Source organism: Castanea sativa, chromosome 10 (genome assembly GCF_040712315.1).
Source record: "Castanea sativa cultivar Marrone di Chiusa Pesio chromosome 10, ASM4071231v1".
Lineage (NCBI taxonomy): Eukaryota > Viridiplantae > Streptophyta > Magnoliopsida > Fagales > Fagaceae > Castanea > Castanea sativa.
In genome coordinates, this window is record NC_134022.1 from 37,383,125 (window position 1) to 37,396,966 (window position 13,842).

Genomic DNA, 13,842 nt, shown 5'->3' on the forward strand with positions numbered 1-13,842 from the left:
CTGGATCTAACTAAAAACTACCAAATCTTCTCCGGATCTGAGTGGATCTATATAGATCCAGTCTTCTTTCATAGGTTTTTTCGATCGGATCGGATGCATCGGGTTTTGGAGAAGAAAACCCGCCATCCGACCCGCCTAAATCGGTTTTTCATGGCAAAGACCCACCACCAACCATTACCTGCGTTGGGTCGGCCGGTTTTCGGGCCGGGTCAAACGGGTCTCGGTTGCTGTTGGACACCCCTAATTGTAGCTTCAAGGTTATAGATAATAATAATATTTTATATCATTCTCTCTCTCCTTTCCATTAAAATAATATTTCTATTTCTTTCTTTCACAGTTTCACCATATCTCTGTCACTCCTCTTTCTTTTTCTTTTTCTGTTCAATCTTCACCATTTCTATTACTCTTAAATCTGTCGCTCCATCTTTCTCCCTTTCTTCTCTCTTAAAAAAAAAAAATTGTGGGTCGACTTCGTGGTTCATGGGTGGCTTAGCTCATGGGTCTCGCAATGGGTTTTGGTAGGTTTTTAATTAGAGTTGCGGTGGTTTCCGGCGGGTGTGGATGGTTTCCGATAGATGTGGCTGGGTTTTTCGGTGGTGATTGTGAGCTTAGTGGGGGAGAGGATTACAGGTTTTGTGATTTTGGTGGGTTGTTTTTCTTTTTATGATTGTTGGTGGTGATGAGGCTATGGGTTTTGTGATTTTGGTGGGTTGTTTTTCTTTTTCTGCTTGTTGGTGATGATGAGGTTGTGGGTTTGGATTTGTGATTTTGGTGGTTGGGGATAGTGGTTATGAGAGGTGGTGGCAATGGCAGTTGTTGTAGCTGTGGTGGCTGCTAGATGGTATTTTTTATTTTTTTATTTTTGGTGTTTGGTGGTGGTGGCTGGCAGTGGCTAGCCATGGGTGTGGCTGTGGGTTTGCTTGAATAGAGAAGAAAGTGGTGAGTTTGTTTAGGGAAAGGGAGAGACACAAATAAGAAGAGAGAGGAAGAAACATAGTGAGAGAATAAAAACAATAATATTCAAATGAAGTTGTATAAAAAATAGAACCTTTGATATTTGGTGTATTGTAAAATTATGTGTTAAAATAGATAAAATAGTGTTTTGAGATGTTGAATGCTAAAATTTTTGCCTCCCTTGATACGAATGCTCTTAAAATTCTAGATGTTGGGCTCTATATTATCCTCCAAATCAAATGTCACATATATGTTAAAGTCAGTTTATCAATATATATATATATGTTATAGTCATCGCACGTAAATTGAAATTCTCAGCAACTTCGAATAAGCATTTAGTTATTAATTTAAGAAAATTAAAATGTCTCCAAAAAATTTCCTAGGCTGTATCTTGTTGAGAATTTTTGGGGAAATCAATAATAAAAGTATCAAACAGGCTTAGAGATTTCCCATAAAAAAAAAAGATAAATAAATAAAAGGCTTAAAGATACAATAATCGTTTCCTTTAAGATGACATTTTGCCACTACTCAAATGTGTTTGTTAATTTGTTGCATGCAGATCATTTCCAAGATACAACTAAACCAAGATTCTACAACTATAAAACTTGAAGAATCGTGTGACTTTCTTTATATGGTGTGCAAAGTCTATCAAACAAATGAACAGTGACAGCTCCACTTGTAGGTGTCCTGATATGCCAAAAAATATTTATATACTTGCAAATGAAAATTTTATATAAATAATTAGTTTAAACTAATATGTTTTGTAACTACCTGATTTTGAAAAAAAAAATGTATATGTATAATATATATATATATATGTATGTATATATATATATATATATATTCTTAAAATATATATATTATATACTAAATTAACATATTTTGACAACTCTAATAATAAAGTTGAACAGCCTGACTTGAGAATCACAACAATTTGAGTTCAACAAAAATAAAAGTAATGTTATATCCATAACATTTTCACAATAATCATAATAAATTAATCTTGTGTGGTAAGTTGTTACTGATTCTAATTTGATTTGAGCTTAATACTAAAATCTTTTACCCACCAATAATAGTTTGTCGCATAAGATTTGCTGTGAAAATAATTTTGGCCCCCCAAACACAATTCTTAACCACTTAAACAAAAAAGCTTTAATAAGAACAGTAAAAAATAACCCAAACAAAAATAAGACTAAACCAAACAACAACAAGTGAACAAATTATTCAACCAAAAGTCTATTCAAATTCAAAAATAAAAATAAAAATTTCTAATCATTCAAATTTGTAACACATTTAACTCATTGCATTAAAATTTTGTTTTTTCCTTAAAAAATGGTACTAAGAGAGATATTGTGGTCATAAGTTTTATTTAGTTGTGCCAATAGTTACGCTTTCTTTGGTTTTATAGTCACAACAATTTTTTTTTTCCTTAGCAGTTTGGCTCGTAATTATAGCAAATATCATTTTTTCTCCCATTTATTTTTCTCTTCTTTATTATCATTTTAGACTCTCTCTCACTTTATTATTCTCATATTAGCATTATCAATTTTCACATTATGTCTTATTATTATTGTAGGTGCTCATAAAATGAAGGCCCAAGCTCAAAAAGAATAGTGATGCTTTGTCCTTCAGACCAAGCTCAAACAATAGAATTTCTATAGAGAGTGGGTAAATAGTTCAAATGCAATTCAAAGCTAATGCAAGTCTAAGGTCGAAAAACTCAATGTAATAGAGAGATGTAACTCAAGTAGTTGCTGAAAATAGTGCTCTCCTCGGGTTTGTCTGAGGATTTGTTTCTTATACACAAATATTCCAAATTTTACACAAGGCTTCACATTGCTTGCTTCACTATCTCTCTAAGGAAAAAATGTTCAACCACATATCTAGGAGGTTCCCCTCCCTTATATATCTTTCCTACTTGCATCCTAACCCTTAACCTGTATGCCTTACGGCTTTTCTCAAGATACTTGTCTCATCAAAGTTCTACTGAAGGTGTCACTGTTTAGGTGTCATTTTCTCGTTAATGCAGCTGATAAGGTTGTTGCAGGGCATTCAATGCGAAGGGGGGAGGTATACCTTTCCAGGAAGCTTACTCCCACCATCTTTGCCACCCTCATGGTCCTTTCTCTTCTCCACGGGCTTTCATGATACATTAACTATCCTATATCCACTCCCATTCTCAGGTCGGCGAAGTCTTCGAAGCTGATATGCTCCTACGAGTGGGATTATGCAAGATATTCTGTGTTCTAATCCTCTTCGGTCCTTAGACCTCCCACAATTATTATTATTATTATTATTATTATTGTTATTGTTATTATTATTCTTTACTCATACAAAGAAATTGAAATATTTCATATATATTTGTGTGTGTGTGTGTGTGTTTTTTTATGACGTTGATATATTAAGTTGTCTCTTTATTAAATTTTTTATAATTTAAGTTTTTTAATGACCAACTTAAACAAGATTCCTAGAGCACATGAATATGGTTATTTATTTATAAAAAATGAAATGTTAACTCAAAAATTTTGTGTGTGTGTGTGTGTGTGTTTTTTGTGACGTTGATATATTAAGAGCCTGTTTGGATTGAGACTCATCCATAACTCATAACTCGAATCTCATTACTCAAACTCAATTCTCATAACTCATTTCTCTAACTCTATTTTTTCACTCACTCAAACTAAAACATGTTTGGTTTCAATTCTTGTTTAACATTTCACTCACTCACTCTATTTAACATTTCACTCCCCTTGAAAACACCTTACCCACAAGGTATTGTTGTGAAATAGCATTTTCATCAAAGGAGATCTTCCAATGGACCAATACCGTAGTAACATTTTGATTACTATATTCATGCATTTCTCTTTGGCAAGCGGTCCTATGCACATGAATGTTTCTTCTTCGTAGATCTTTAAACTTTGCTCAAATTCTTGAGCCTTCAAAGGTTCTTCAATCTTCAAGGTCTCATTAGTTCTTTAAACCTTGAAATATTCTTGTATCCTCAAGACCTCATTTGATTCAAGAACCATTAAAATTCTTGGCGTTTGTATCTCGGATTCTTGGATCACCGACACTTGTATTGTCAATTCTTGAATCATAGACTCTTGAATGGAAGCCTCCATTGGTGCATCAAGAATTGGTTCTTGGAAGATCATCATCACTTTCTATGTTGGTTCTTTCGACTGAACTTCAAGGGCAGCATGTACATGTATATTATCATCCACTTTGATACAAAAATCAACATTCCGGCTTGCAACAACAGTAGTAGATTCTTGGAACTTGATTTGTTCTTCGAGTTTCATTGAATCAAGAGATTGTAACTCCTCTTCCGTCATGTTCTCGAGACCCACTTGTAATCTTGAGAGCTCTTCCTTCATGGCCATTTTTGATTCATCCAAGGTCTTGAACTTCTCTAAAATGGCATTGTGAGATTCGTACAAAACCTTGAAATTCTTTGAAACTTCACTCACCATTTTTAAGATTTATTATTGGTCATTATCAAATGTTAGGAATCCGATGGTTGCTAATGGGGATGGATATGAATTATAAGAGAATTGATGAGAATTGTAAGGAAATTAACTTAATTTGAGGTAGTCACCCTCTATACAAAAAGAAAGAGATTAAGAGAGAGAGAGAGAGAGAGAGATATACTAATGCACTAAAAATTGGTTTATTCTTCAAATGATATCTCATATTGAATTACAATTATGTATTTATAGGAGACTAGCTCTAATCTCATTGGCTCACATGGTCTCATCCTATTGGTTTTATTATTTCTCATGTGCATTAATGATTCCAACATGTGCTAAATGTGATTAACATGCTTGGAATTGTAACTAACTAACTAACTAACTAACTAAATCTCAATACAACAATTATTATCTATATACTTATAGCATTCCTAACACTCTGTAACTCATATTCCATAATTTGAAAACACCACAAACCTGTTTTCAGTTTCCATCACTCTCACTCAAAATTGTTGAGTTTTGAGTGATGGAAACCACATTAGGAAATCAAGCCAAACACAATTTTTTTATGGGTCCCACAAAATTTGGATGATGGAAACTGAGTGATATCACTCAGTTTCCATGTAATCCAAACGAGCTCTTAGTAATTGTTTTAAAACTAAAATAGATAGTTCCACATATCCCTCAATTGTATCTTGCTCAACCAAGGACCAGAGAAAAACTTTGTATATTTCGAAACTAAATATAGAAAAATGCTAAGGAATGTCCTTATGGCATTAGTTAATAATCCATTTAAAAATGTCTTAAATCTTGTACTATTTAAGTAGGATTACATATGGGCAACTTATAGCTGAAGCAAAATTGTTTACAAATCTCTTTTGTTCTCTTAATTTTTCTCATATTTATAGACAGAAGATTTCAATAACTCATAATCTTGCTAGACATGTTAAAGGTTTCATCGTGTGAATGGAGGATATTCTTTCACACATTAACAATGTTCTCTTAACCGGTATGGGCTAATTTTTGTTTTCAATAATAATGCTTGGTATTTCTTCTATAAAAAAAAAGAGTAGAATTATATACTTGAGCCCCCACTTTAATAATGAACCACAACAAAAAAGAACCATGAATACAAGAATGCTTAAGCTAACAGCAAAGTAAGTAGTACAGGGTGTATACATTACAACTACGCCCCAAAGTGAACAGCAAAAAAAAGTACCATCTGATTACAAAAATTCAATGCACATTATCTTCTGGCACAGTTCTTGTCCTGATTTGGCCAACTTGTATCCAGCCATCAAGTTCAAAATTTATTTCTCAAAAAAAAATAAAAATTCAAACTTCAAAATTAATGGCCAGTTTAGAAGTCAGCAGAGAGAAAAACATTATTGATGTGGCTTTCTTAAAGACATTTGTCACCTCCTTATTGGTTGAAACTTGAAACACCGAATAACGGTGCTGAGTTGGCATTTCTGAAACAGCCTATAGTTTCTTTAGGCTTCCGTATTTAGCTCCCTCTCTTTGTTTCGAAAAGGAAATAAATAAATAAATAAAAAGGTAAATCATAAAGTTAGTCTATCTCTCATATTTTAATTTAATTCTTAATATTTTAATTATGTCAGTCTGATTCTTAAATTTTTTAATATACTATCAATTTAGTCTTAATTATTATCTTTTTGATAAAAAATTAGTATGCTAAATGGAATAATAAAATATTATTTTTCATGCATCATCATTTGCCAACTGTACCATCACGTTAAATTTGTTTTAAAAAAAAATCAAATTAATTCTGAAACACATGAAGATTAGGATAGTATCATCTCACTAAAATCCCCAACACTCTCTCTTCACGAACCAAACTCATCTACATCTATTCTTCCTCCATTAAAATCAAGATCAGATCAGAGACGCCAGAGTTGTACAAAGACATCTAATCCCAATCACTAACCTGTAATATTGAGTCTCTCGTTGATTTTGAAAGATTTGTCTGAGATTTTGTTTAGGCATCTTGAAGGTTCTGATGTGCGGAAGAATCAAAAGGCGGAGTGGAAACAAAGAAAAGGGAAGAAAATGAGTGTATTGTTCTCAGTAGAGGAGTGTTTTTGAGAAATCCAAAACGTACAAGTAATGATACAACTATACAAAGTCATCGCTATGGCCAAGAAAAATCCAAACACGTTGCTGTGGCCAAGAGGATTTTAGAAAGATAAATACAAGCGATGATAAAGAGACTGAAATTATCAACCAAAAGGTTCAAGAACGAAGACCAAATAACATCTCTTGAAGTACTTAACTCTGATATCGATTTCTTGCCATTGGGAGATTTTAGGGATTTTTTTTTTTTTTTGAGAATGATTTTAGGGATTTTAGACTTTTAGTGAGATGATAATGAATTAATGATACTGATCTCACCGTGTCTCAGATTAATTTGGGGTTTTTTTAAAAAATAAAATTTTAGATCTACCTGGCGGTATAGTTGGCTGCTGATTTCGCATGAAAAATCATTTTTTATTAGTCTGTTTGATTCATCAACTTTTTTCATTTAGGAATAATGGTAATAACTAAATTAACACGACAGTGAAAATATTAATGATTAAATTGACATAATTAAAAAATTATGTACCAAATTGAAATATGATGTAAATGATAGAGACCGATTTTATAATTTACTCTAAATAAAAAATTAAAGTAAATGCATTTTTAGTTCCTACATTTTGAGCCCAATTCTATTTTGGTTTCTACTTTTTCTATTTTACCATTTTTACTCATCAAAATGAAAAATGCATTTTATTTTAGTTTCTACCTTCATCTCGCTAACAAAAATATCATATGTGACAAACGGAGTGTATAGATGGATCACTAAATGCTTATGTGGTCAATAAAATAATATTTAAAAAATTATTTCACATTTAAAAATGCTTCGTCAACATTTTAATTCTGTAATTCTAATTTAAATTTTTAAAAAAAAAACAAAGAACTTTTATTTTAGTTTTAAAGATTAAGGGAAAAAAAAAAAAAACTTGTAGAAACTTTCATTATTTTTCTTCAATTTTCATGTCAACCAAACACAACATCATCAATAAACACAAAACTCAAACACGATGCCACTCATTTTTCATTTTCCTATCTCTCTCTCCCTCTTGGCTTTCTCATTTCTTTTTCTCTTTGAGTTCAAGTTGTAGTTTTTGGGACATGGCTTTGATTTGGATTTAGAGAAAGAGAGGTTGAGATGTGGTGGTTTGGATTTGGGTTGAGATAGGGGTTGAAGTCGGCAGTACTTTGGATTTGGGTTTAAAGAGAGAGAGAGAGAGAGAGAGAGAGAGAGAGAGAGAGAGAGAGAGAGAGAGGTGATTTGGAGCAGATCGGAGGTGAACCCGACCCTTTCGCTCTTCAACCTTTACACCGTTCTCCTTCAATACCGTCGCTGATGATCATCTCTGCCGACCATCTTCATTGAAGACGCACGCGCACACATACACACACACACTCTCTCTCTCTCTCTCTCTCTCTCTCTGTTTTTTAGATTTGGATAACTGAAAGTATTAGATTGAGGTTTTGAGGAAAAGCAAGGTAGCATGACTTGACTCAGTTTCTCTCTTAGATCGATGTCTCTCTCTCTCAAATTAATGGCTCTCCCTCAATCGGATTGTGATTGCTGGGTTTTAGACTCAATGGGTTTTTGGTGTTTTGGATTTGAGATGTTTTGGTCTTAATGAGTTTTGATGTTTGATTTGCTAGAGGTTTCAAGTTTGTGTGTGTACTTGTGTTGTGGAGGCTATTGTATTTGCGATCTTGTATTCTTGTTGTGTTATGAGTTTGTGTTCTTAAGATGAAATTTTATGGGTTGTGTTAATGTTTAAGATAAAATTAGATATGAATTATATTTTTTTTTGGTTGTAATTATGTTTTTTTTTTAATTATTAAAATTGATAGTTTTTTTAATTATATTAAATGTTGAGCTGGCCTTTTTTTAATATCACATGGATATTTTAATATTATTTTATTGGCCACATCAGCGTTAAGTGTACCAGCATTGCACTCTGTTTGCTATGCAAAATAATTTCATTAAATGAGTAATGGTAGTAGGGATGGCAAAATGTACCCGACCGCGAGTACCCGACCTTAATGGGTCGAGTTTTACCTGGCCCGTTTAACATTATGGTCGAGTTTGGGTTTTAATTAAAAAAACCCGAAGCGGGTTCGGGTATTAGGCATACTTGGCCCGAACCCGACCCCTATATATAATATATATTTTTAAAAACTCTAAGTATAAATAGCCACTTTTCAACCCTAAATCCCTCAAACCCATACACTCTCACTTGAACTTGAACAAGACAGCCACTGCTCCCTTCACCAGTGCCGCTGCTCCTTGCATACCTCACCTCGCCGGCGCCACTCCATTCTCCACCTCGCCGGTCTTTCCTCCCTGCCTCCCTCACCTTGCCGCAGCCTGCAGACGCCTCTGCTCCTCCCTCACCTCGCCAGGCCCTCCTCCACCTCACAAGGCTGCATCTCTCTCATCTCCCTCATCTCGTTGTAAACTCAAGCTTTTGCAATGAAACATTGAAAATCGTTCTTTTTGTTCAAAGAATCAAATTTGTATTTTCTAGTTTAAGTTCTATTTTTGTTGAATGGGATCGGCTTGTTTGATTTGATTTTGTAGGGTCTTCTTTTTCGGACCTAAGGTTTATATGTTAAATCTTGTTTTTATTATTGATATGGGAAAATATTGTAAAGAAAAATAATGGTTTTTATTCCAATCTGTTGTATTTTCTATTGTAATCAAATTTGTATTTTCTAGTTTAAGTGCTATTTTTATAATTCTTGTTCCGATTTGTTGGTTGCTGAGAAAATAATGGTTTTTGTTGGTTTTCGATCTCTTCAGATTTGGATTTTCTTGTATTCTATTTCCCCTACCATTTGGTTGTTAAGAAAATCAGAATCAGGCAAATTGTTTTTTTTTTTTTTGATTTGGCCATAGAATTGGCCCTGAAGTACAATGGCCCAACAGGGCCCGTGGAGCCCGCGGGGCCCGACAGGTCATGTTTGGAGTTAAAAAAAAAAGTCCGTTTATTAAATTGGTTGGGTCGCAGGTCACGGGTTGCAGGTCTTGCTCCGCGGGTCGGGTCTGGGTATGCAAAAACTCAGTCCGAATCCGATCCGTTACCATTCCTAAATGATAGGAACTAAAATGAAACGTATTTTTTAATTAAAAATTATATATTGTAAAATAAAAATATAAGGACTAAAATAGAAAGAGGTGCAAAAAATAAGAACCAAAATTGCATTTATTCCTAAATATTGCATGACGTCAGGATGACATGCTTCAAACTATGAAGCCCCACATCACGGTTGTACTACATCTCACGGGTGCCAAAAATAATTCGACAATGCCACGTGTCTAAAGCAGGGATTTTCAACAAGCTAGTCCATCCTCGTTAACCCAAAGATTCTCAGACCCCTGATTATTTGCAACCAAATATACAGATCACACGGCCAGTATAAAATCATCTTCATCGGTATGTACAAATTATATTAAAAATAAAGAAAAGTCTAGATCACAAAATTGTCCACAAGTTGTTGTCACAACTTTAAAATGATAGAAAATGATCAGTAAAAAAAATAGTGGGTCCATTTGTAAATAATTGTTAACTACTCATAGTTTTAAAGTCAAAATTATGGCAACAAAGTTATAGAATAATTTGTAATTATAAAATTACTCTATAAATAATGCTACCCTACGCAACATTTTTATAATAATTTTAAACAAAATTTAGATAATAAATTGTTATTGACTTATAAACAAGCGATGATAGTGGTGGCCTAGAATATAACTCTGACTTATAAACAAGCCATGGTTATTGGTGGCTCATAATATAACCAGTATTGGTTAACTACTCATAGTCTGGAACGTTATAGTTGTAGCAAATTATGGAATAATTTGTGGTCTTAAAACTATTCTAAAAATAATGTTTCCTACCAAACATTTTTATAACAATATCAAACAATTTAGGTGATAATTTGTTATTGACTTGTAAACAAATGATATTAGTGGTGGCTTAAAATATAACTCTGACTTATAAATAAGCGGGTGGCTCATAATATAACTGGTATTAGTTTGTTATTTAGAATTTGTTGTTAAAATATGGTAGCATTACGAAATAGGACCCAATAATTCCCGTCTATCTTCCAATATAAACGTTTCACATGTCAAAAATGCATTGCATTAGATTCGTTGTGATGTTACATGGGATAATATTACATTAATGTAATTTTAATATTAAAATATAACGTGATATAGTATGATGTGAATATTACACGGGGAAGTAATAAAATTAATATGATGTGGTATATTTTTTTAATTTTTAATTATAGTAATATTAAAACAATAAAATAATTCAAAAACCTTCAAATCACGACAATCACTTCACAATGAACCAACCTCCTGTCAGGTAGATGGCATTGTAGCCAATTAAAAAACAAGGACAAATTGGTCATAAGGATGAGAAAAGATTTTATTAAACAAAAAGGGAAAAAAAAAATCAGGGATTTGATGAAGAGGCGGTGGAGCCTACAGGTAAAAACAGCGGGGGGGTATAGTTGGTCAGTTGGTCAGGGTCAGGTGCAGTGCTCGGGTGTGATGTGAGTGTATTGAGAGCGAGAGATAGAGAGAGAGAGAGAGACCTGAGATACCGTCAACTTCAGGTCCGACTGCCACTAAGCGCCAGCCTGTACCCAGCTGTCTCCAACCTCTTCCCTCAAATTTCAAAAAATTAATATTTAAAAAAAAAAAAAAAACAGGCTGTTCGCAACTAACTCTATTTTCTAAACCCCTTAAGCTTCTTCAACCCCTCATATCCTATTCTCACCTCCGTACTCTATTACTCTTTTTGAGAGAGAGAGAGCAAGAGTTTCGGTTTTTTTTTAACCTTTACTCTCTCTTCTCTTTCAGATAACATAGAGAGAGAAATTAATGCTATGAAGAAGGTTTGTGTTTGGAGTTGGAGGTTGTAGCAGCTGTGGTGTGGCAGTACGCATTGTACTCAGTCTCTTGGAAGAGTTAAACAGTGATTTCTCAAAATAGAAACAAAAAAATATAATATTAGAGAAGAAGGGCGAGGAAACTATGGATCCGTGCCCTTTTGTGCGCTTGAGCGTAGGCAATTTGGCCCTCAAGATTCCTGTTGCCTCAAAGCCCGCTCGCTCCGTTGTTCATCCTTCTTCTTCTCCATGTTTCTGCAAAATCAAGCTCAAGAACTTTCCGCTCCAGACCGCCGTCGTGCCTTTCATTCCGCTGGAGAATCAGTTTCCCGACGGTCACGTCCATAACGTGGCGGCTACGTATCACTTGAACAAGTCCGATCTCGACAAGTTCGCCGGAAAGTCGATTTTCGCCGGGAAACTCTGCTTGAGAATCTCGATCTACACTGGCCGGAGGGGCACTACCTGCGGCGTGAACTCCGGGAAGTTGTTGGCGAAAGTGTCCGTGCCGTTGGATCTGGCGGGAACGGAGTCTAGGCCTTCTACTGTTTTTCACAACGGTTGGATTTCGGTGGGGAAAGAAGCCAAAGGCTCCTCCGCGCAATTTCACTTGAATGTGAAGGCGGAGCCTGATCCAAGGTTCGTGTTTCAGTTCGATGGCGAGCCTGAGTGTAGTCCGCAAGTTTTTCAGATCCAAGGCAACATTAGACAACCAGTTTTTACTTGCTCATTCAGTTTCAGGAGCACCGGTGACCGGAACCAAAGATCAAGGTTAGTTAGGATTTCCATTTCCATTTCCATTTTCCTTTTCAGTATCTTCTCGCTTTTCGCTAGGGTTTTACATTTATATTATTCCTTGTGTTTCTCCTTTTGTTTCACTTCGATTTTTTTTTAAATGCCTTGGTGTAATATATATTCTGTTCCTAATTTATGGATTTCTAGGGCTTTGGTAAAGTTTCGTTGGTATAATTTTGAATGTTTGAAGAAATTAAACTAATTTAACTAAAGCTAATTCAAAGTGTACGATAAAGCTGTCACGAAATCGAATTCTGCACTTTTTGCTGTTCTTTTAATCCTCAGGTGTTTTGGCTTTTTACTATTTTTGAAAAATCCCAAAGCTAAAGTTTGAAGATTTTGTTCCAAATTTATACAATTAGTTAATGACCTTTTCTTCAGTGCATGTATTCTTTGCTTGTTAATTAATTTGTTCCCATATATTTATTTTCACTGTTCATTTCAGATCGTTACAATCCGACCTAGGCAGCTCGAGAAGCTGGCTAAGCTCATTTGGGAGCGAGCGAGAGCGACCAGGAAAGGAACGAAAGGGATGGTCAATAACGGTCCACGATCTTTCCGGCTCACCTGTAGCCGCAGCATCAATGGTCACGCCTTTTGTCGCCTCACCCGGGTCGGACCGAGTCAGTCGGTCCAACCCGGGATCATGGCTCATTCTCCGCCCAGGAGACGGGACCTGGAAACCCTGGGGCCGCCTTGAAGCGTGGCGCGAGCGAGGCGGGTCGGACGGGTTGGGCTATCGGTTCGAACTCATCCCGGACATGGGCGCGGCCGGCATTGTGTTGGCGGAATCGACATTGAGCTCGCACAAAGGAGGGAAATTCTTGATCGATTTGGGGTCGAGCTCGAACGGTCGAGTCACGCCGGTTAACTCGAACTCGCCAGGGTGCAGTCCGAGGGGTAGCGGGGACTACGGGTCTGGGCTGTGGCCGTATTGCGTGTACAGAGGGTTTGTAATGTCGGCTAGCGTGGAAGGAGAGAGCAAGTGCAGCAAACCCAGCGTGGAAGTGAGTGTGCAACACGTGAATTGTACGGAGGATGCTGCTGCTTTCGTGGCTTTAGCTGCAGCTCTCGATCTTAGCATGGATGCCTGTAGGCTTTTCTCTCATCGACTCAGGAAAGAGCTCTGCCAGCCACATGATTTGCTCAGCTAATGGATGATCATCATCATGATTATTCAATCCGTTTCTTTATTTTTTATCTTTTATTCAAATCTTTTTTTGGTTAATTGTGATTGGGGTTTTCGATGGATTTTGGATTCCATCGGCTGTGAGTGAGAGATTTACTACTAACAAACAATCTACAGACTGTACAGTGAGAGAGAGAGAGGGGTAGACAGGGCACGCTTTGTTTTTACTTGTGTGGCTTGTATTGATTATGTTTTTTCTTCTTTCTTATTTTTCCTTTTTGGTGAAAAACTTGTGGGGTTGTTTTCGATAAATTTTTAGTCGCTGACTGACACCATAATCTTCATTTTTATATAATTCCTAATTTTATACTTGCAGTATATAAATAATGAAAGAACAGGTACACGTTATTATTATGCGTGCACGTTATATGTGTAAATACAGGTATTAATTAAGACTTCATTTGTTGACAGTAAAGTGGATGATAGCTGTAAGTTCGTTTGTATGAATGAATGCGG

General features: G+C 35.4%; 1 protein-coding gene across 1 annotated transcript; it reads left to right on the plus strand.

Annotated features, from left to right (window-relative positions):
- The first annotated feature begins 11,277 nt into the window (after positions 1 to 11,277).
- On the plus strand, positions 11,278 to 13,638 carry LOC142614081 (uncharacterized). The gene is made up of 2 exons (XM_075786624.1): positions 11,278 to 12,173; positions 12,643 to 13,638. Exons 1-2 carry the CDS (start codon positions 11,548 to 11,550, stop codon positions 13,349 to 13,351), a joined length of 1,335 nt encoding a protein of 444 aa, XP_075642739.1. The 5' UTR covers positions 11,278 to 11,547; the 3' UTR covers positions 13,352 to 13,638.
- Positions 13,639 to 13,842: the final 204 nt, after the last annotated feature.